General features: G+C 39.8%; 1 protein-coding gene across 4 annotated transcripts in view; it reads left to right on the forward strand.

Moving 5' to 3' along the window:
- The window catches only part of LARGE1 (LARGE xylosyl- and glucuronyltransferase 1), a 277,081-nt gene that overhangs the window by 225,454 nt on the left and 26,858 nt on the right, over nt 1–24,769 (forward strand). For 3 of the 4 annotated variants that reach the window (XM_062602676.1, XM_062602675.1, XM_062602677.1), the window contains 3 exons: nt 4,778–4,890; nt 6,480–6,605; nt 16,096–16,251. In XM_062602676.1, the coding sequence (XP_062458660.1) occupies nt 4,778–4,890; nt 6,480–6,605; nt 16,096–16,251 (395 nt within the window). The remainder of the gene's footprint in view (nt 1–4,777; nt 4,891–6,479; nt 6,606–16,095; nt 16,252–24,769) is intronic. The other variant, XM_062602678.1, reaches the window with a different exon arrangement.

The raw sequence follows: 24,769 nt of genomic DNA on the forward strand, positions 1-24,769 counted from the left end.
ATCTGTCTAGATGATTCCCTGTTATAGACATCGTTTTGAGAAGAGTTTTTAAAAATCTGACAAGGATAGGCTCTGAGATGCGGCTCACATAATACGGCATTGCCTCAACAGCTCACAGAAGCGTCCTGTTCCACCTGAAAGAAACAGGCAAGGTAGTGCTTATAGAAAATGATCTCTTGGTAGCTATACCTTTGTTCCACCACAGCACTGAGCATTTTTTCAGCCATCTTCAAAAGGCCATTGTCATAAATTGATGGAGTTTGAAAGCTTGTCCAGTTTCACTATAACTTCTATAAGTGATCCTGTTCTATCTAAAATGCTGTTTATGACTTCCAGCTCTGATATATATTCATCTCTGAATTCTGGGAAAAGCTATAGTCTGTGTTCCCAAAGCAAGACGTGGGGATGCTTGGTAGCATTCCAAAGGAAATCACTGGTGTTTCTGTAAATTTTCACTTACTATTCAGAAAAAATAAATATTTTGTAGTGATGCAGTTGCTTAGTCAAAACACTGGAAAACCAGGAAATTTTATTTGGATTGAATGAAAAAGTGAGAAAAAGACAAAACACTTAGGTTACCTCCAGAGTTTTGTTAGACGCAGAATCAAACATTTATTTTCCTTTTCAGAGCTTGTAAACATTTTCAATAAGATTTATAACTTGTATCAATTTTGGAGTGAAAAATGCTATTGTAGAATAAGTTGGTTTTTAAAATATGCCAAAATGAAGTATTTCCCAACTGGACCGTTTTAGTCCAAAAATGTTAATTCAGGTTTCTTGCCCTGTTTTCTCCAGTATATTCACCAAATTCCTTTTTTTGTTTGTTTGTTTTCTTGTGGGGCTGGGATTTTGTGTGTGTCCTGAAATTGCACAATTGAGAAACTCCTTTGTTGTTTGCTTTCTTATTTGTTTGTTTGATCAATCCAGAATCTGTCAGATTTTGTTAGTTCAAGTAAAGTCTCATCAAGCAGGGGAGAAAATGGCATTCAAGTGAAAACTAGACTAGGACGTGTTCCACAGGTTTAGTAATAAAGCATTGTTTTTCCAAGACCTCTTTGAGGTATTTGCATCTCTGTATATGCCTGAACTATTTCCTCAAGGTGACAAAAATAGGATATTCTGTGGCTGATCATTATTTGTTTAATACTCATGAGACAATTGGGTTGCCACTTTTCTCCTTCTGTTTATTTGCTGCCAAGCTTTCCCTTTGTTTTTCTCAGGTAGGTTAGGGCAGGACAATGCTGCACTCATCAAAAGATAAGTCCCAGTGCCTGGGGGCAGATGTTCATAAAATATTCCTTTGATTTTTTTTTATTTTTATTTCAGTCTCTTCCTCCCCCAGCAAGGCAGCTGAGAGTAGGTCCCTTTTTCTGTTATGTTCAGCTGCATGTCATCTTAAATTTAGTCTGAGATTTCAGTCAGTTTCACTCTGAGGGAAAGGGCTCCCGAGGCAAATATTTCCCTTATTTCAGACATTTTGCCTTCAAACTAATTGCACAGATTGGAATAAGTTCGTTTTTATGTTTGCTTTTGGTAACAGAACAGTATAGAAGAGTAACTTAAGTGCTCTGTGCTGAGGAAATGTAATTTTTCCTTTGCATTAACTGAGTTCCCAACACACATGGTTTTGCTTTGCTTTTGCACTAAATAACACTAATTAGCTGAATAGTATTAAATTCTCCTCTTAGTAGAAATCTCTTGTTCTCACTAATTCTAATGAGTAAATATTTAATCTCGATATAAATATTTTCTAGTAGTTATTTTTACAGCAGCAGTAAATTAGAATTCCACAGTGGGAGAAGCCTTGAACAGGGGCTGCACAAAGGTGTTAAACCCAAGCCTGTTGGTGAATTAAAATAGAAATCACATCAAAATTAGTCTTGACGATGGAACATTAAAAGCCTGTGAATATCTTTGATAGCCATGATTGCATCATAATTTAATACATCCTTTCTCACATCTATTCCAGTTTTTCCACCACATCTGCCTCTTTTATTCTCAGCTGCTACCATGATAGCCCCTCAGGACAGCATAATCTCTTTAGCTGCAATGCAATAATCTCCTGCTAGCATAAGAGTGGAAGACAAATAAATTGAAGAATAATGCACATTTTTAAATATTTTCCCTTCTCCTCCTCAGACTGGAGGCTTAAAAAAATTAAGAATAATTGTTTTATTGTCTGTAAATTGTAAAAACTATTAAATTATGGTTAACCGAATCTTACAGTTATGTTTTATTTTTCATAATAAAAAAATCTTCTCTGTTGCATTTCACTGTTGAAACAAAGCTGACAGTTCTTGCCAGCTGGAGAAAATCCACTGCTAGAGAGGAGCTTATCCCACACAGTTTATTGCTGCAACACTAGGAACCTGCTTCACATTGATGTCGAGTTTCAGACAGTGCACAATGGCTCTCTGAGAAGCTAATGTGCACACACTGCACACTCCAAATAGGCTTCAGTTATGCTGGAGACAAGACAAAACACACTGGCAAAAAGGAGTTGTAGCATGTTGTGACAATACGACCCTTTCCAATCCAACAGCTGGAAGCAGAAAGGTTGACTGAAGATGAAAGGGGATCCCTCCAGTACAGGTTCCAGCATCCTTGGGAACCAGATGGACTGAAATGGAAAACAGAACTAAAATAGGCCACAAAATTCACTGCCAGAAGAGGTTTTCTTTTTATTTATGGCAGTGCCAGGTTTTACTAGAAAGAAATTTGCCGTGTCAGAAACTGAAGATAGGAATGAAATGGAACCGCCTTTGCTGTCTTCCCACCAGTGGAGGGAAGGTACACTTTCTCATCTTTGTGTAGCCTGATTTTTAAAGACTCATGAAATAAAGCATTTTATCTGCCATTTTTCGTTTATTTCACAACTGCTTTAGGAGGTTTTTTCTAAAGTATTCAGATTACATTTCCTTTTTTATTCTCATTACTTTTAATTTTATCATTTTAGACTCCCTCAGGCAGCTTTTCCCAGTGTCTGCTTTTTGCCATTTCATATTCTCCTGTGTAGCTGTTATGTTTCTCTGCAGTTGCCATGATATTTTTTTGTAAGACCTCTTGTTTAATGTCACTTGCAGGTGTCATTACTATTCTGTTCATGTCCCCCTTCCACTAATGAAGACGTGAAACAACAGACTTTGCTCTTACTAGGTACTTCCTGTCAACTTCCTAGGCTGCTCTTTATCAGTAGTCTTCCTTTATGGTCCTTCAGTTTGCCTTCATTCCCAATGACACTGCTCTTATCTTAAGTCTTCCCAAATTAATTTGTCATGTAAAAATTTCTGACACACTGGAGAAGAGGTTTTGCTGATGCTTTGATCCAGCTTCATTGCTTCTCCTGTTTTCCCCTCTTCTACAGTATGGGTTTTGTCCGGACAAAAAGCAGCAGAGGAATAACAATGCACGTTGAGATAGTTCTTTTCCCACTTGTAGTGTAACTTTCTTATCTGAGGATCCTGCACTATGAACACTTGCTGCCCTACTGGTGGTCACTCTCAAAGGCTAGGTTGTAGCCAGCACTGATAATCTGTTACTCAGAATCAAGGATTACATGTGTCAGGTGGTTAACTTCTTACTAGGTGGAGTACGGGCTGCGATTTCATTTTAGGCAGCGTATATATTGCATCCTGTGCAGTAAGTAGTAAGAGCCAGATTTTGCCACACACACCTTGAGTAAAACGTTTTATATAAGTGAAAAAAATTTTGTCTCATCATAATCTTAATTCTGGGCCAGATAGAAATTAATTTAAACAATGGGATTTTGGAAGAAGCCATCTTCAGTGTGAAGATGGCAGAAATGGAGTCACATAAGATAAATCAGGATTGATCTCTACCCTTTTCCTAGTAGACAGTGAAATGAAAGAATGTCCTCTCAGAGCCTGTAGCTTTTCAGAGTAAGGAGTGGGGAGGGTCACTTCCGAGTGTTAAGAGGGTGCTGCTTTCTTTCTTGTAGGATATTGTCTAACTCTCTTTGAAATGATAATAACCTCTGGATGGAGTTAACCACATCATGTGGTTAACCACATCATATTGGTTCATTTTTTAAGGAATAACCCAATGCTAATTAAGTCATAATGAAATCAAGCTGTATCCATTAAGACTACTAGAAATACAGCATCCTTCTCTTGACTCTCTTTGCAACTCCCACCAGTTTCACACTGCTACCACCAATGATCTTAAAGGAAATAACAAGGGAAGAGCATACTTTCGCCCCCCCAGCCCGACCAAGCTCTCACCTTCTTGCAAGCCTGTATCAGTTGCCTCCTGGGCATGACGTGCTGTGGTATGGAATACCTCTTTGGTCAGTTTGGGTCAGGTGTCCTGTCTCTGCTTCCTCCTGGCTTCCCCTCCTCCCTGGCAGAGCATGAGGCTCACAAAGTCCTTGGCCAAACCTAAACATCACTATAGCATGCTCTGCTGAACCCAGGACATTCTCTTGACTCTCTTTTTCCCAGTTTCACTCCTCTTTAGCTACTTTAGCCTTCTTGCAAGCCTGTATAACTTAGCATTCATTTGTATGCTATCTCACCATTTCTTCTCTACAGCCCCAGGGGTTCAGGAAAGCTTTCTCTTATGGCCTCTTGAAATCTGAAGCTTTTTTTTTAGTCTGTCTATCTCCTGTGATAGCATGGGGTAAGGACTGCAGTTTCCACTGATAGATCTTAGCTCAGGTCCTTGTTTTACCTGCTGATTCAGCACATGGACAGGAAGAGCCCTGTCTGGCATGTGACATCATGGTTTCTCTTTTTCTCTGCACTGTGTTTTCCTTCAGGGGTTATCTTGCTGCTTCTCGATAAGTTACGGAAGATGAAATGGGAGCAGATGTGGAGACTGACAGCAGAGCGGGAGTTAATGAGCATGCTATCCACTTCACTGGCTGACCAGGTGAGTAGGATGTGGAAGAGGAGGGGTACAACCACTGCTCTGTGGACTGAGGGAAGGGAAGGTGCATAGGATGTTGGAAAAGGTGGGGAAAAGATACTGTGCGTGTAGTCATCATTTGTGGAGTCGTCCTGGAGAAAAGGTGCAAGAGAGGAATGAAGGTTTACTCATGAAGTTTTTCTTACTACACTGACATTTTTACCTCCTCTGCACAGATGATTCACAAGACAGACAAACAGTGTTTTCAGGCTTTAATTTTCTGTCCTCCTTTCTTCAACATAAAACTCCCCAGACATGAGAAGTCCAAATATACTGTGTCTTTTCCTGCTGCTTATTGTCTAAGAAGACTTTAGTTTTAAGAGCCTCCAGATACTTCTTTACAGTTTCTGGCAGATGAGTCCCAACAGTCTTTGAATGTACTCCTTGCCATAGCACCCCTGTGAAGACAAAAGCACTGCTTTCTTCCTGCCCTGGATGGGAAGCTGAGGCCAAGAGAAAAAGTAGTGTACCTGTACACAGAAATGCATATTTGCTCTTCTTGTGCTTCCTGCCAGCTCTCAGTTTTAAATCCAGAATCCCTGTTTATATAGTACTTGACCTGAACAGATAAGTCTTGCTCAACATCTCGAGTGTATTAATTCAATTCAGCATCATATTTAGATATTTTTACTGCTTCTGAGCTATATCTGGTTTATGAGTCCTGGGGTAATGGCTGGACTTAATGATCTTAAAAGCCTTTTCCAGCCCAGTTGATTCTGTGATTCTGTGGCTAGTCACCACTAAGGAAGCATGCAGCTTACTGTGCGCATAGAGTTGTGCACTTGTGTACAGTATCCTTGCAGGTTGATCCAAAACCTACTGAAGTCCATTAAAATGATTCTTAGAACTTCACTGTGTTTTCAGTCAGGTCCTGAGCTGCTGTCTAATACTTGCATGGGGCAGAATTTTGCAGAACGAACTAAGGTTGCTAATGCCCTACCTAATACCTTAACTACAAGACTGTCCTTATAACTTACTTTTCCAACCGGATGGCTGCACAGAGGCAGAACACATTCTGCCCCTTTATGGTGTAGGCTGTTCTGCAGATCTGTCCTACATGCCCTTTCCATGAAATACCTAGAATACTTGTAGCAACAATGAAATGTTAGCTAAAATCCCACATAGTAATTCACCTTGAAGCAGCACAACTGCCAGGATTACTTTCATCCCCTTTATTGAAAAATGATGCAGTACTTACTAACAGCAGACAGTTTGTCATTTGCTGCTTGTTACTCTCCCTGGTGACTAGAACAAGAACCGCATCTTTTGCCAGCAGTACAAGATACATGTTTTGAAAACTTTGCTGGAGTCTGTTAGCTCTGTGTGTCAAGAAAGCCTGTTCCTCTTGTTCAGACCTATACATCACGCCTCAAATTGATAGCCCCCTCTATGGAAACAATGACAAAGCAAGGTTTGCAGAGTTCAGCTCACAAACCAATTGCATCTCTACCTGTGATAGGGAGAACAACAGCCAGCTCAGACTCAGGGAGGGGTTGAGATCACCTCACTATATAAGCAATGTACCCTACTGTTTCTCTGGTTTTGTCTGATAGGATATCTTCAATGCAGTCATCAAACAAAATCCCTTCCTTGTCTACCAGCTCCCATGTTTCTGGAATGTACAGCTGTCTGATCACACCCGTTCCGAGCAGTGCTACAGAGATGTGTCTGACCTGAAGGTATGTTTCACAGGAGGTTGGATGGGTGATATCCTTTGGGACAACACTCTGCTGTGACAGAAAGATGATGTCCATTGAGTGGGGGGTTGAAATAACACATACAGTTTGAGGACAGCCAAGCAGGGGAAGCAAATAGGACTTTGGCTTTGTGCATTTTCACTGTTAGAAAAGTCGAGGATGAATGCTGCTTTGGGGTTTGGCAAGGTGTTAGAGTAGTCCTTCACCTTTTTACGTTCTGTACCCATCACCTATGCCACTGCACCTTACTGCTGAGTTCCTCTTGCTGTCCCAGTATTAGCTCTTCCTATCCAAAGAATATGAAACCATTTTCTTTTTGTACTGGACAAGTTTGAAACTCTTTAGTCAGCATCATTTAATAGAGTGAAATTCACAAAGAGGGTTGGGCAGACCCTAGCTAGAAATACAGTAGCCAAAATTCAAAGATCTTGCACACTTCTTATTTAGCTTCCTCATATGCTTAACCCAGCCACACTGCCACTCATTTTCCCAGGATTTGCCCTTGAAAAAAGGCTGTATAGAGTACTATTCATTTAATAGAGTCAAGCTATAGTATCAGTTTAATAGCACATTTTCTACTATTGTCAAGTAGAATATAAAAGCAGGATGGATTCGAACAATATGGATAAATTAACATCAATTGTTGTGTGGTCATTTTGAAAGGCCAGACTCAAATGTAGCATGCAGAGAGTTCAGAATTGAAGCTGATTGTGCTTCTACCAGGTGTAGAATAATACTGTCTGGCTAAACAGCAGTAGATTCCATCAGAGCAGAGTAGTGGCATCAGAGCTACCTAAAGTTTTTGGTGATCCATTTTAAAATTCAGTTAAGATTCATATAGTTAATTAATGTTCAAAGAATACTTTAGTAAGTGAGGTTAAAAAAGAAAAAGAAAACCACAGAACCATAGAAGAGGTTGTAAGAGACCTCTGGAGAGTGTCCAAACCCTGCTCAAAGCACTTTAGATCAGGTTGCTCAGCGCCTTGTGCAATTGAGTGTCAAGTTACCAAAGACTGAGTTTCCACAACCTTCCTGGCCCCCTGTCCCAGACTTTGACCATTCTCCTAGTGCATTGTATTTCCTAAATCTAACGAATTTTTCCCTGGTAACAATTTGTAGAGTGACAGCAGGAGTATTGAGTATGAACATAAAATACTGGATGAATACTGAAAAGCAATCACACTGATTTCAAAAGCTGCATTTCCCCAGAAACAGAAGATCTACTACATGGGTTAACTGGCATATCAAAGCTGGCCAATATTGCTTGAATTTCATACATAAGGTATTTACAATCAACTGTTCAGATGTGGTCCCTAGAAGGCAACTTTTAAAGTTAGATGGGTATACTGATCAGTACACTGATAACTCAATGTTTTATAATTGATGCTTGTAGGGCAGGATCAACACATGGACTGAAAAGCATCATCGTTTTATGACTTGTAACAAAGTTCTGGTAGAGATTTAGTTCTGTGCTGGTGCTGAGAATCATGCATGACAGCGATTTTAAGGCCTGAAACAAAAGAAGAGATGTAGTAACAGGGAAAATGTTTTCTAAAAGGTGAATACACCTCCTACCTGGGAGATATCAAAGTATTTTTCTGTGACTTGGAGGCTGACATTAATTCATATGATCCACTGAGACAGTCAGATTGGATTCAACACAAGGTTAAGACACATACATTTACATGAGAAAAAAATATTGAAGCTAATAACTGAGGATCTAGGGCTTGGTCCAATTGCCTAAACATAATTAGAGTCATCATCAATACTCTCAGATATCTACGTGGGACTAGCAAATACAACACAGACCTACATCACCTCCTGTAGGTCTGTGTTGTATCTGTATCTTTTGGTAAGGCAGATGATGGGCCAGTGGGGTAACACCAACGTGCTTCTAGTGGTACTATGCGCCTGTATTTAGGGAGCTCGACTGTGATCCCAGCGAATGGTTCTGGAGACTGGTTAAGCTCACCTGAGAGTAGACAACTGACAACTAATTGAGCAAATCACTCTTTAGGCTCCAATGACTTATCTGCTTCCAGTGTGGGTCATCTTGCTCATATGTAACATCTACAAATAATTATTTAATAGAAGTATCTTAAAATCAAATTGAATCTTCACTGTCAATGAACAAATTTATGTTTACAGGTATAACTTGGGCTTGGTTGTTTATTATAGTATATAGTATCACACTGTCAATTCTATTACAACATAGGTAATGAAGTCTAAGATGCACAATATCCTCTACTGGCTTTCTGGTCTGAGATATTTTACTCAAGAAGGGGTGCAAATACATAAGCAATTTCTTCAGCTGAAATGGACTTGCTCACACTGCTAAAATTACCCCTAAATACTGAATCAGGGCTGAAGCTCTTTGCTTTGAAAGAGAGGCCAGAGCCTTATCATCTAGTGCACATTAGCCCCCTGGTTTCAGTAAAGCTCTTCCTATATTCAGCAGTTAAAGAACTAGCCCTCAGGCAGCACTGGTTAAAATTCTTCATGCAATTAAAAAAAAAAAAAGGTATAAACCAATTAAAGCTGTGATTTGCACTATGGAAATGAGCAAAATTCTAGTTCTGAAAAGAAACCGTCTGGTTTGGTATGTTATCCTCTCAAAAAATCAACAGATGTCGTTAGCCCAAGTTAGAAAATATACTCTTAAAAAATCACCAAAGTTAGTCAGTTCCATGGCATTTAATATAAATCGTATGACACAACATATTTGGCACATCCTGTATTTCATGGTAAGACTGGAATAGGAAACGAGGTAAAAGAAACCTCCAGGGTAAGAGGGAGAGAAAGACAGACTGTGAAGTTTGTACTGGAGGATTAAGAAGAATAGCATAGGAAAGAAGGAAATGCAGGGAGAAATTTAAATTCCAAGGTAGAGCTGGCCCAGTAAAGTTTTCCTCAGTCAAATCAGACTGCATTCCTCAACTCAGACTGAAAAGGCATTGATTTAATTCCATCCAGCCTCAAAGTCCATGGGACTTGAGAATTTGTCATCTCTTACATACAGCACTGTGTCACACTTGGACCCCCAGGGCTGACTGCTGTTCAGGTCACAGGGGGTATATATACACACTTCTTTGCTGCTTTGGTCACATTCATGCAAACACAAGATGGCTGGCATACTTTTTGGAGCACTTGGATATTTCAGATTGCTTGAAGAAGATTCTAATCACGTTTTTCTCATTATAGGACTCATTAAGTTGCATCTCTATCCATTTTGTTGGGGAAAAAAAAAAAACCACACCAGTTTTTTTGTACTGTTTTAGGTTAGAGGTTAGACTTACCTCCTGTGCCATACTCTGTAGTGCTAGATGCCACACTGTACACAGCTAGATGGAAGTCTGTGGGTTTTGTTCTGCTGTCTGTGGCATATGGAACCAAATCTTACATAAACAATTACACTTACAGAAGTCTTCCTTTTCCCACCCCAAGGGCACCTGTGATAAAGATGGTTTGCATCAGTCAAGAATGTCTTGACATGAACAATTTTAATAGAAACAAAGAGTAGGCTAAATGGAAGCAGATGCCCTTTAATTCTTTTTGCCAAGTAAGCCAACTGCAATTTCTAAAGGCCAGAGGTGATTGGTTTTGTGTGTCATTTGTTACACCTTGGAGAAACACTCAGGAATTGTTACTGATGACTAGTCTAAAGGTATGGAAGTGCTAATAGTCATTCCATGTAGGCATCCACTGTCTGTCTTACTTATCTCAGCTCTTCACATGGTCCTCAGTAGCTTGTCCATGAACAAGCATGTGTCCTATAGGACCATACCTTGCTGGGCTTTGGAGCCTGTAGGGATCTGCCTGGACCTGAGGTTCATTTATGCATTACTTTTGGTGAGTTGGGTGTTTGTTTCCTTTTTGGTTAATCGTTTGTTCCTGTCTGTAAAGGAATCTCAATTACTATGATTTGGCACAAACCAAATGGCAAGAAAAATCCTGTGAAAGCAGGTAATGAATTGTGATGCCTCTGACAATGAATCATGACCTCATTGAATGAGTCAGTCTTGAAGAGAAGTCTGGTTGTCAAGGATACAGAGGCTATTTACACACAGAGAATCTGGTAATTCACAATCACAAAAATCAGATGCTGGATTCTTCAGTGAGAATGTGTCAAATTATTAGACTTTACCCCTCAGCTCCAAAGTAAGAAAATACTTAAAGACCTGTCGATGGCTTTTCAAACTGGTTTTGAATACAGCTGATGTTAAATTAGCAGATAAATAATTAACCTCATAAATTTCCCTTCTGAAATTATATTATGTGATTCACTGTGTCCTCCCTGGGAATGTCTTCTACACTTTGTGAGATTGCTTGCAAAAGTTTACACAGGTTCTTGCCCATAACCCAAATACATCATTTTCTCATCTGCCTCAAACATGATCTGTTGCCTTCTTGCACCTTTCAGTACCAACCAAGAAAGAGCTACACTGAGTGGAGAAAGGGCTCAAGAGGGTTAAACATACCCCTCTGTTAAATGAACATTGGAGTCAGTAAGGTGTTTCTGCTCTCCCAAATAGGGAATATTGTGGTATTATAGAGGTGGTTTTAGGGAGTGTTTTTGCAGGCAGGAGGCCTCTCATTAGACATTGATACAGGAGTTGAAGGGAGAGCCGCAAATCCTCTCAAGGAATAACAGAGAACTTTGAAAAATACAAGACAGGGACAGTCTATCACCTTACTGTCATACAGTGTAGGCAGTAAGCTGGGGAGTAAAGCAATACCTGGGGCCATGGGCACCAAATAAGACAAGGCAAGGATTTGAATCCCACATCCAGAAGCAGTGCGTGGGCCTCTGGGTTGCTGGATACTGCACTGTGAGCCCCTTCTGCTTATGTAGTTCAGAAATATCACTCTGAAACCTCCCTGATGACATTTTTGTGAAGTATTTCATCCTTTCTAAGGAAATTGGTTCTTTTATTAAACCATATATTTCTAACAAAACACAGTTTAAAAATAAAATTTCCAGACGTCTCTAATTGAGGCATAAGTTACACACAGGGTGCTTGTATGCAGTGTGGCTTGGGGCATATTTAAACTTCTCAGTAATACAAGCCTGAAAAGAAGCCTGTTGAGATGCATTAAAGTGCTGTGTATTATGTGGCTTTACTGTGCAGATTTGCTGAACATTTAACTCCTGTTGATCTCGGTAGGAACTGTCTGGTTGCCTAAACAAGTAGTCTAGTTTTTAAGCAGGAAAGCTCCCCCTCTACAAAATACCACTTCTACTTACCTGAATTGTGAAGTGCTCATGGGCTTAATTAAGAATATCTGTTCAGTGCTTTGCAAAATTGAAGTTCTTTAGGTTTAAATTTAAGCTGAATTTATTCTTACTTTTCACCTCTTCAGCCTGGAAAGTATGTGTACAGAATATTCTTTATTCTCTGATATTATAAGGGCTCAAGCAGAGTGAGAAATTATCAAGATTTGTCTTTAGGTAAAAAATGGAAGAGGTTGTTGTTAAGGAAACATTTGGCCAAATACTTTTGGAGAGAGAAGATGCTTCAGGGGAAAAATGGATAAAAGTACCTATAGAAATAATGTTGTGTTGAAGCTTAACATTTAGTGGTTGGAATATCAGAGTAAAAATATTTCCTCTCCCCAGGGAGGACAATGCAACCAGTAACCTAAGGATTTTTGCTGGGATTTTTGTTTTCAGTGTATTTCCATGAGTGTAAATGAGCTTAGGGCCATGTCCTATACTCCGCCAGCATATGACATCCTCTGTTACCTTCCATCTACAGCTGTGTCTTCATTTGGGTGCTTTGGATCAGAACCTGGTGAATAAATGGGAACTACTGGTGCAGTTTGCCTGTTTCGCTAGGTCATTAAGTGCATGGCAGTATTTCAGGAGGCTGCCTGGGTGTAATCAGCGAGTGATAACAGTTGCTGATTAACTAGGATGGTATTAACAGAAATGTAGATAGTGCCAAGTTGCTTAATGACAACTAACCAAGTGTTAAATAGATGTGGATTTTTAAATTCTGATCTTTCAGTGCTTAAATTGCTAAGTAAAGATTAAGGAGCATATTTTTCTTAGTTCTCAGGAGGCCTTGATCAAGAGTGGAAAGGATCTGTTGGACAGCCTGAAGGTTAGCACTGTTCCTGAGCTATCTACCCAGATAATGGAAATGGAATTCTGTGTGTTCTAGCTGCAGTTCCCTTTGTAAGCCAACAGAGCTTTGGAATAGCTTAGAAACTAGGAGAGAAAATAGAAGAAATAAGCACAGTATTATGGTACTATTCAGTCTTAGAAAGAGGATGTAATAATAAGTGTTTTAGTTTCTAGATTCACTTTCTCTTTTTAGTGTTGAGGTAACAGTTGCATAATCTGCAAATAAAATGCATTCTAAGTTTGAGGGCTTTTTCCTTTCTGATTTCCCTGTAGTCTCAAACTGATTTATTTTTTTTCTCCAGTCAATTTACTGTTGCCTGCAATAAACTTTCTAACATAATGGCCATAGTTTTACCATTGTCTCTGTCGTGTACTTCACTGATGCCCATGACAGGATGTCATACATGCAAGGACATCTTGGCCTGTACAACTTCTGCTATAGCTGATGTGCATCAAACCAAATCAGACAGCTACAGTCTGAACTGTAGGTGAATTTGTGGGCTGACGGCAAGATAGGAATACGGTCTTTGAATGTACTGTTCTATGTCAATGGTTAAGAGTCGTGCTGCTTTTTGAAACCTGCTGTTCTTTTTCATGCTTTCAGATATCAAATAATATTTATCTAATCATGTTACATTTGAAAAGCAGCCTGCTTTTTCACTAGGCCTGTTTCATGGTTTTCTTACCTCAGGTCATCCAGATGGTTGCATAGTTCCTTGATGTTCTTTAGCACATCATCTTAAGCACACACTCACATGTGCTGTCTTTCTTGATTAAAAAATCAGATTTTATGGATAGTCATCAGCTGCATTCAGCTTTCTTGAGTTCACTCCAGGCTTCACTGACATCTGTGCACATGCAGCATCCTGACACGTTTCAAATCCGATCAGATGTGAACCACCAGCTAGGCCCTTAACAGCTTTTACACACACAACATATTTTGAAGCACAGCAGCAAAGAGCCTCTACGCTGACAGCTGCAGTTGCCTGGCTTTGACATCCCCCATACAACCGGGTAGAGGCATCAACACCAGTACTTGGCTATGACGTGACATAGTGTAAGTTGATGGGAAATTTCTGCAGCACTGGGAAGCCTGTTCCATAGCAGTTACTGAGTTTATCATCTTTAGCCATTTCTGTGCTCATGGTCCCCACGGTGAGCGGTCAGAATGCTGAGCAGGGGAGTGGCTCATGAAGCTATCCAATAGGAAACTCACGCGAAGTGTAGGAGTAGTATGAAGAACACACAGAAGATTTTTCTTAGTATTTTTGTCCCTCTTGCCAGCTTCTCACACTTCTTTGATCCACTCTTAAATAAGTTCAAGTTACCAGCAGACAGTTTCCGTTCTTTGCCTGCTTATAAAAATGCATACTAGTACCCTGTAAAACTGTTAATCAGTTCTTTAGGTTCCTTCAACCCTGTGCTTCTATTACCTGTGCCTGTTTCCCTGAGGTAGGATTCAATCAAACTTTTTTTGCATGTATTTAGTACCTTTGCTGCAGTTAAATGCAATGGATTAAATGTCAAGCTCTTTTCAAAGAAATAAGATTTTGGAGATCCATTTTTCAGTGGAAGAAATCTGTCATCTTAAGTTTATGTCCTAACCTCCCTAAAGCTCTTTCTGTTTCTGTGATGTTCTGTATTTTTAGCAGCAACGTGTTATTGCACAGATAAGTTACACTTCCGAACATATGGACAAATGTAAAAGCAGCAAAGAATGCAGCATTACCTGAGAAAAAATATCTACACTGAGTATTTTTGTCCAAGCAAATTCCCAGATTTATACAGCATGTAGATGCATCGTGATCTTGCTTTGAAGTGTCCCTATAACCGGAAAAAGTGATTTGCTGATTTCCGAAATGACTTTTTTCTTTCCTTACAGTTGCTTTTCTTTAACTGCATGTATGGTTTTTCTGACATCCTGGTGGTCTCAGCAGTGAAATTGCAAGAAAGGATAAAGCTTTCCCTATCAGGAGATACTTTCATTGGTGTTAGGTACATGGAAGAGAGTGCCATAGCTTTGATGGAAGTATAAACACTCAACGGAGAGACTGTGTTGTTTGCTCAAGTTAGTCCAGAAAGAGTTCAGGCTGTGTCCTGCTAAGTTCTCCTCCAGTCCAGTCATTCAGCAACAGATAGCATGATTTCAGAGGGCTCCCTGTTCCTGTGGAGCACTGTTGCTGACACCAAGGGAACTGCATTCCTCTGCTCTGGGCTGCTTCTGTTGTACCTGCTGCACCTCAGCTCTATGCATTCCTTCCCACAAATGCAATGTTCAGAGCAAAACTCACTGTGTGATCAGCTAGGCACAGCTCGGCAGCTGGCATTGCAGCTCTGTGGCTGTGTGTGAGTGACACGGTGCCTTCACGCAATTAGCTTAATGGATTCAGAGAACCTGCAGAACTCCTAGCTTGGAAGTATTCCCAAAGGAGGCTTTTTTTTTTTATTTCTTTAGAAGTCACAGGAATAAAACTGAATACAAAGCATTTGGTGGTTTGTTTTTTTTTCTTATGCCTAAAATACAGCCTCTATAAAATGAAATAATTCCTGCAAGCCAATTGTGGCTCCCTCTTAGTTTTTCCTGGGGGCCCCATTCTCATTCACATTGGCAGCAGTGCAAAGTTGTCTTGGTATAAATGAGAATCAGGCCCTTTATGTCAGCATTAGAGTTAAATCTAGGGCAGTGTGAAAGTCATCTCTCATAAGCAGACGCTAAATACCTGCTAGAAATTGGAATTCAAAGGGTGAAGCACTGTACTGCATCTCTGTGTTGTGTAACACAACTGGAATCAGTCTTGGCTAAAAGAATGGCAAAATGGAAGTCAAATTCAGTCATTTTGGGAGGGTATAAATGGGTATAGGAATTAATTTATTTTTTTTTTCTTCTCAATCCCTAACCAGAGAAGAGTCTGTGTGGCCTGAAACAGTGAATCAATTTCATTAGCTGAAACAGTCATGTGGAAATCTGAGATTAATGTTTAATACCCACATCCCTGTGTCCCTCGTCCTTCTACCTTCTTCAACAGAGTCCATAACCTATCAACTCCATGATTAGAGTGATGGCAGCATTTATGCAGTGCTGCATCACAAATTAGAGCAGCACCCTAACTCATGTGCAGGTAATCCTGTGGAGGAGTTTCAAAGCACATCACCTGTAGAGCTGGAGTTACTTGTGGAGGATATGGAAAAGCCTGCCTGATTAAAAGACAGAAGAAAGTCTGTGTGGGTTTGGGGTTGTTTATTTTGTTTTTAAGAGGGCAGCAAACTGAAAACACGTAAAAAGAGGAGATAAAGCAAATCTGTGTTCTAACCGCAGGATGTGTTTTCTCTGTTTTTCCCTCTGAGGTGATTCACTGGAACTCACCAAAGAAGTTGCGAGTGAAAAACAAGCATGTGGAGTTCTTCCGCAACCTCTACCTGACATTCCTGGAATATGATGGGAATTTGCTGAGACGGGAACTCTTTGGCTGCCCCAGTGAGGCAGATGTTAACAGTGAAAATGTAAGTGGCATGTGTAGGGCTTGACGATTTAAAGGATGGTTTATACAAGGCACAGGCTACATGAAGGCTTGGAGAGCTGGTGCAGGTAGTGCAGTGCAGAAGGACTCAGGAGAATTGAGGTCAGTGCTCAGATTCCAGGAGTAACACTGTAAATCATGTAATCTCCCTGTGCCTCTGTTCCTCACTTGGAAAACTGTGATATTAATGCTGCCTTTCCCCTGATTTTTGTTGTCTTTTTTTTTTCCACTTTGCCTTTTAAAAATCCCCACGAAAGCTAACATCACAAACTGAAAATGAGGAATTGAGCTCTTAATTCCATTGGCAATTTCGCAAGTCTCACCACTAAACTTAAAACTTTCTGGGGGAAAGGCTTGTTTCTTGTGTTTGTTCTGCAGATAGTGATGTCAGTTTGGGCTAGTAGATACTAATGCACAAATAATGAAGAAGAAGTGAAAATATCGAGATGCTGGATTTGGGTCTACAAGGTTTTGCCATGCTGCAAACTACAGAACGAGTTAATATTTCAAGGTACACATAGGCTGTGAGACTGCAGGTTTTCTCCGCACTGCCCCTAATCAAACACAGCAGCATTTATGTGTATCTGCATAGAAATTGCAATCAGAACTATTCAAAGTAAATCATTTGAAAATGGTTGAAATCAAGGATGTTTATGTACAGATGTTCTTATGTGTGTGTATGCCTTAGTACATGTAATTCCAAAGTAAAAAGTGTTATCTGAGATGTTTATACACAGATTCATATGAACTCCTTGTTTATAAGGGCATTAAACTGAAAGAGGGTAGGCTTAGATTTGGTATTAGGAAGAAATTCTTCACTGTGAGGGTGGTGAGACACTGGCACAGGTTGCCCAGAGAAGCTGTGGCTGCCTCATCCCTGGCAGTGTTCAAGGCCAGGTTGGATGGGGCTTGGAGCAACCTGCTCTAGTGGAAGGTGTCCCTGCCCATGGCAGGGGGTTGGAACTGGGTGATCTTTAAGGTCCCTTCCAAACCAAACTATTCTATGATTCTACAGTGATGTAGTCTTTGGATATTTCTAGACCAAGTACCAATTTTGGCTACATAGTCTGAAAGGAAATAAAAAAAAAGCAACCTGTAATACTTTATGTTATCTTCAAGAAAAAAGAATTCTAATATGTGCTTTATCTATATAAAAATCAATAAAGCAAAGCAAGTATCATGTACACATCAGCAGTTAAGATGTAATTGGTAATCCATAGCATTGTTGAGGCTTGTAGTATTTCCATTTAGTCTGTTGATAAAATGACCACAGGGGATACCATTCCCTGTTTTTTAACTATAGCACTCATAGCTTGGGTAGATATATTTTAACCTAAGTCATGACTTCCCAGATATACATATTTAACCATCCCACTGTCTTCTGAAAGGAGTGGGGAATGGTGGGAAACCGGAGATCAACTTTAACTGGAAGAGACTGAAGCAGGAACGAGAGAGAGAGAGAAAGAGCACAGTAAGAGCAAAAGCACATGGAGAAAGAAAATCTTCTGCAAGAGTGAGAGGCTTTTAGACAATCAAGTGAACTGAATGTGATAAAAGACCACTCTGACCATCAGAGACATCAAGATACAATAGACAGGGTAGAGGGCAGGAGATGGAAAGGAAAAGGGGAGTAAGACATTAAAAAAAAAGACCAGCAAACAAAACACACCTTCATCAGATTTTAAAAGTTCAGGTTAAATTTATACTGAATTCCCAATATGTTGTCTAGGTTCGAAAAGCATGAATGCAGTCACAGACTCATTGCTTTATTTTCCAGAGCTCTGTATATCCTTATTAAATAGATTTATTCCAGACATATTGCTGGGTAGCAGCATACAGTGAATGCATTTTCTTGCTACTTGAAAATGGCAGCCCTGAAAGTTTAAAATGGCTCATTTTACTGAACTTGTATCTAGTTGACAGACACTGGAAATGACTAACTGTTCAAGCCTGTTTCTTATTCAAGACAAGTAGAACGCAATATGGTATATGGTATGGCTTGTGTCTGAAAAAGAAAGATAACTCATTTTTCCATTTATAAATAATTAAAAAGATACTGAAAAAAAAATGAGCTAGACATACAAAAATACGTAAGTCCTAATTTGTCAAGAGACACCAAAAAGTTAACAGCTTTCTATCAAAACAATCAGATACATTAGAAAAGCTAACTTCAGATAGCTTAAAACTAGTCACTTAGGGGAAGACATTGTTTTTCTAACTTATCCTTGATGTAAACTCCTCTCTAAACTTGGTTAAGTCATTTGTATTGTAGAATACAAAAACTTAAGTTTCAGCTCTGAAGTTACGAGACCCTAGGAATAGGTTTATTGCAAAACCCACTCTCTCACTGTGACACACACAGTGTCACAGGTGTCCTATTAAAGTACAGTACATTACCACAATATATTGCAGGATAATCATTAGAAGTAGAACATCTTGTAAGGTGAGCAGGGAACCTCTGTTTGTCATTCCTCCCACTGCAAGAACTGGGGGGCATGAAGTGGAAACTGCAAGTAGCAGGTTCAAAACAAAGATATTTTACCCACGATGTAATGAAGCTTTGAGCAGGAGGTAATGTTGCTAAAAGTATACACACGCTCAAAAGCGACTTCTCATGGAAAGCAGATTGGTCAGGAACTGTTTAGCTTTCATGCAGAAAGTCCTTGAACCACAAGCTCAAGATCAGGGGAATGTTCTGATAATGCATCACTGTACACTCGTCCTGCTTTTACACTCCTCTCTAGGCAGCCAGGTCACAGCTGGAGGCAGGATGCTGGGCTAGATGGACCTGTAGTCTGACAAGAAACACCCATACATTTCCAGTTGGATTCCTAAGCATATATGTTACATAAAAGGCTGTAATTCCTGTGAAGTAACATTTGTATAAAGTAGAAATTGCCATTTGATTTATCTCATTACCTGTAATTTTTCCTTTCTTTGAATTGAGACTATCAGCCCAAAACCACAGTTGGCCTTTATTGTGCTAAGCATTGTATATGGGTAAAAGGTGGTCCTCTAGCTGCCTGTGTTTCTCTGCTTTGTGCACAGGTGGACAAGATATTAGAATATCTCTTCTTGTTTTATAATCAAAGATAATTACTTAAGCATTGAATGCGCTGAGCCGTGTCGTTGAAGCAGAGGCTTAGTGTGAGTCTGTCACTCACAGTCTGGCTGTATCAGAATCTACCCTTAAGTTCTTGTTTCGATATGTCAGCCATTGTTTTCTTCAGAATGCAACCTGTAATTAAGGAATCTCATTTGTAATTGAAATAATGTGGAAAGGAAGTATGGCAGTGGGTACCATTGGACTGGTTCTGTTAACTGTAAGGCCCTTTACACTTCTTACCAGTACTGAGATGGCCTTAAAGTGAATGTAGATTATGTATCTTTACTTTTCAAGGACTGTTTACATTACTAGAGAGACATAAAGGGGCATTAGTTTAAAAGGTAATCAGACCTTACATTAATATCTCTCTGTATGTATGCACATGCATGTATGCTTAAATATGTGTCTATATGCATGTCTCTTCTTTTAATGTTTGCTAAGGACATATAATACCACAGATTGAGTTCTAAGAGGTCTAAAGGCAGTCTTTGGATCTTATACTGCACAGTCCTGACCTAGACAGCTCTTGATCTTCAGTGCACCAAACAACACTGTTCTAAGGTTCCAAAATATTACAAATGGGAATGAACAGAACAGATAGGGTTCTGAAACTTGAATATTGAAGGCAAAGGAATACAGATGTGGTAATTTTTCCGTTTATGTAAAAATGCTTATGTGTATGTCTATGTGTACATGCATGTTTCATCCTTTCCTTGAAAATGTCAAGCAGAGAGATCCTGTGTATTTCAGGGACAGGCTGTGGACAGGAGCCTGCCACATGCTCCCTGCCATAGAGCAGTACTGTAAGTCCCTGTAAGTCAACGTGTTAAAATGAGAATACCAAGAACATACTCTTCTCTGCAAATTGATATTACAATCAATCACACCTTTGCCTTTTGTTCAGATTCTGGGTGGGAAATACAGAATATGAACCAAATCCTCCCGTAAACATAGCCATTGTCTCAAGTGGCCTTTGGAGCACCTACTTAGTCACTCCATCCTAGTTATTCCATGCTATTTCTCTCTTCTCAGTCCTTCTTTCTTATTTTGATAAAATGCAGAAGATTTTAGGGAAAGCCACAAAGGCAAAGCTCACAATGATCTCAAATCTGAACATTTCTTATTGGCCTTTAGTGCTTGTGTTCAGCATTTCATTCTAAAGGACCTAATGTAAAGTCTAAAATATTTCAACAGGATCTTCTCTGTACCAGCCTATCTCTGTAGTTACACTATGAGATAGATACTGAAAAGCCTGATTTTAGCACACAGGCCCACAGTCAACTCATAAAACCTCTTTTCCTGCAGACAGTTTCTCATCAGGTACGTCTGCCAAAGCATTAAATCTGAAGGTTGAATGGGGCATCCCCTATTAGTGAAGCTGTGTCCTGATACAAAGTCCAGAGCAAGATCAGTGGGAAGTTTATCACTGTTTTCACTCAATTTAAGAAAAGGACAATAGATTCCCATTGGAGAAGACTTTCAGAAAACACAGGACAAAAATCTCTGCATATTTTTATTTTCAGACTTTCAAAACAACAATACAAAGAAACAGTGTAAAAAAGAAAACACTTGTTTAGGTGTATACTTACTTACTAAACGTGTTTTTACTTATTTACATTTTCACGCAAAACCAGGGATTCTTAATACTAGCAAATGGCTGTGCATGCCAGTTGGTAATATCCACCAGAAGAACAGGAAATTCTATCAATGTGGCACATTCTAGAAACTCTACTAATCTAGCAATTTTCGAATGTCTAAAAATAGCATGCAAAGGGAGCTTCCAAATCAGTATCAGGGCACTGAACGTGTAGTCAGACTGATGCTTTGAGTACCCTTTACTTCTGCAGAGTTTCATCATTTCTAAGACTGGGAATTAAAGTTGCTATTTTGTGGTGAAATGGTCTTTCTCTAGTAGTAACAGGTGGTTTATGGCAGGTTTTGAGGTGAATTCCTGACTTCCCCAGCTGTGTTGTTTCTATTATTATAACTGTTATTGTTATTAAATGCTGAGCTGGTAGCCCATCCTGTTAGTTGCCTGAAAGTTGCTGTTATACTGCTTTCAATGGCTTATAATATTGATAATGGGGATCATGTGGATGGGGATTTATTTGGGGTTTTTTATGCCATGCTGGTTACCTCTTTCTTTCTTTAATTTTTAAAGTGAAACATGGGGAAAAGATTGGGAGGGATTGCCCACACCACAGGTTCTGATGAACTCTTCATGGAATTACTCCACACCTTACAGAAGGAACTGACTTTTGGGCTCAGAACATGTGTTTTGCCAACCTGGTGAGAACTTAGGCTAATTACAATGCTGAAAAACCCTGGTTTGCATATTGTTGGTAATGTTTTATTTGACTTTAAGAAGGCTCAGGTCTCTGGAGACTCTTAAAGAGATTTGGCAGACTACTTTTGAGTAAGAACCATTGGATTAGAAACAGGACTGGGACTGACCATGAGACTTGTCACACAAGAAGGAACAGGGCTAGAAACAATCCAGGATAACAAAAGCAAAGAGACCAGCTTTCTTTCATGGAACTGGGCTGCCAGGGAGGACTGGGAACAGCTCAGCCAGGAAGGTTTGGCAGGGACCTGGGGAAATCAGAGGCAAAGGATTACCATGATCCAACATCAGCAGCTGAGATGAAGGGAATTTGTAATGCACGTATACAGAACTGTCTAAGATGTTATGCGTGCCTCAAAATTGGGTTCTTAATTGTGTTGATTATTTGTGGTCAAGATAAGACATTTAAGCAAGAGGGTTAGCTACTTCTTACATGCTGCATCAAAATTCCTCTTGCTAGGTAGGCTTGCTCAAACATTATCCTCTTTGTCCTTAGCACAGCTTTGTTTCACAGAAGGCTCAATTTGACCCATAGCAAATGTACAAAATTTTATGGTGTGGGAGGAATAAAGGTTTAATTGACATGGGATTAGTCTGGCTTTTATTACTAATCATTGAAGAAGCCAGAAGTACTTTATGTAGGTCATCCCAAACAAGATTCAGTGAATGCTTTTTCCTCTCAACATCATCATCTGCTTTGTTTGTGCATGCTGTAGGCAACAGTTAATTCACACACATTGAAAGTGCTAAATGTTCCAATCCAAATTGCCTACTGGTGGGAACTGGGACAGCTACACAGGAGGAAATGAAACTGCTGCAGTTTATAACCAGATTGTAGTTTCATCCCAGGCTGGTGTTAGTTCTCATCTCAGCAGCTAAGCTGAGTTGATTTTGTACTATGAATCTTAACTGCATACAGCTGGGAGAAGGAACCATGATCTGAAAGGTAGTTTTCATCTAAGCTGCTCAGTTCCTGTTGTGTTGGCATGAATATCAAGTGAGTGACTTAAGCCTAGTGTCATCTCACCTCACCTAAACACTTGATAGAGATGCCTACATTAGTGTTTCTGTCCCTTCCCCAAGATCTAAATGGCTGCTAGACACAAAGTGTTTCTTGTTGGTGGTTTTTTGAACATCACTAATCCCTTCAAAATACTTCTGATCCCAGATTTTGGGTTGATCTCAAGTGAGATGAAGTCTTTTTGATTTTGGTGGGGAGTAAATGGTTTCTGTGGCACAGCAGTTAAAATGAGGCCAATCACAAATTTGCTTACACTAGGAACAGCCTTAGGAAGGGAGATTTATGAGCAGACTATCTAGTTTGCTGGTGAAAGGTATATGTTGTGTGCCATGTATCATATGGGTCTACCATTGATCACATGGATAGAAAACAGCACCTCACCTCATACAAATGTATTTCAGACAAGTAGACCTGGTAAATCATGATGATTTATGACAGAGTTGAATACCTTCTGGCCTGCCTGTGCCACTCTGGCCAGCCTATCTTCAGAGAGCTTTCCCTGAGACGAAGTCTGATCACCTGCCACAGCTGGTTGCCCAGAGAGGTAACTTAGTGTAGATTTCTTTTTATCTGTTTTTCTCTTTGTTTTGGCACAATGAGTGTCATGGCATTTTTATTGCCACTTTATATGCCATTTTTATTTCCGTAACATCATGATGCTAATGAGAGCACTTGTTTCCCACTACAGTATTTCCTAAGAGAACGTCTACCATACACAGCCTGAAAAGAATACATTTTTCACTGTGATAGTGTTTCCTAGAGGTAACGTTTCCCACATGCTCAGTGGCAAGTAGCCTTAGCATTGAAAATCTTGTAGAAACAGTGAATCTTATGCTAAGCAGGTACTCACTTATGAGAATACATGCTGTCACTCTAAGGTTAAGAAGTCTTTGCTATATTAGGCATATTGTTGTAAGTATAATGGAGGGGTCCATAATGAGGATGCCGTATTTTTATCAAATCCAGCTGATATTTTGATGGTGCACTAGTGCACTGTTTAAGTAAGCATCTGTTTGCGTAAGTCGTGTCAGCATTCCCATTATAAACACATCTTTTTCAGAAGACATAATGTAGCGGCAAACCTTAAACCAAGCTGTAAGCTCTTTGTCTGTAAGTAATGGACCTCTGCAATGTGCATGCTATAGATAAGATTATATCACTGGAGAAATTTTATGTGATCATGTAACTGAAAATTAATATGAGGTAACTCAGAAAGATAGATTTAAGGATATGTATGTGTATGTGTCTGTCTCAGACAATTCACTGTCTTTTGCATGTCACACATCTTTAACATTCTTCATTTTAAATATGAGTGAAAAATGGCATATGACTGCACAATATGTATGTATAGGTTCTGTGTGTCTCTTCATAGTAAAGAGGAAGCAGGCTTTATGTGTATGCAATACTGGGGCACTGGTGTCTGAATGTATATATGAATATACATATGTATATAAATGAAGGGAACAAAGAAAGTGAGGGAGGGAAAAAGGCTCTTAAACTGCATTAAATGTACAGCACCCTGCTGTTAGTCCTGATAATTTGTGTAGGTCATACAGCTATCTTCAGTGAGATAGCCTGTGATCTTACAGGTTTTGCTGGACCAAATCCAGGGTGCCTAGCATGTCTAGCATTGCTTCCAGCAGGAGAGGTATTTTCATATGGATAATCACATACTATTGCATTCCAGGGCCTGTTGCCTCAGCATTGCAGGATAGCTCCATCCTTAATGCAGACTGCTTGCCACATATGCAGAGGCAGTGCTACAGGCCAAGTCTCAGCCTGTCCTGTGCTGGTTTTCCCACCTGAAGGAGCACACCTTAAGCAAGCTGTGTTTTCCCAGCCTGCAGAGCATGGCTCCTGAGGTAGCCTAGCAGTTTAGGCTAATGGTATGAGTGGGCAAGGATTGCACAAGCATTCCTGCAATGTGCTGATGAAGCTGTGTCTGATCCTGCCAGGTGATGTCTGCATATTAAGCAGGGTTCTCTGACAGCCTGTGCTTGGGCTTCCCCATGGCAGCCTGCCTGCACGCG

The sequence above is a fragment of the Pezoporus occidentalis genome, unplaced genomic scaffold, assembly GCF_034315485.1.
Source record: "Pezoporus occidentalis ecotype Australia unplaced genomic scaffold, CSIRO_AGI_Poc_V1 ctg78, whole genome shotgun sequence".
In the NCBI taxonomy this organism is placed as follows: Eukaryota; Metazoa; Chordata; class Aves; order Psittaciformes; family Psittacidae; genus Pezoporus; species Pezoporus occidentalis.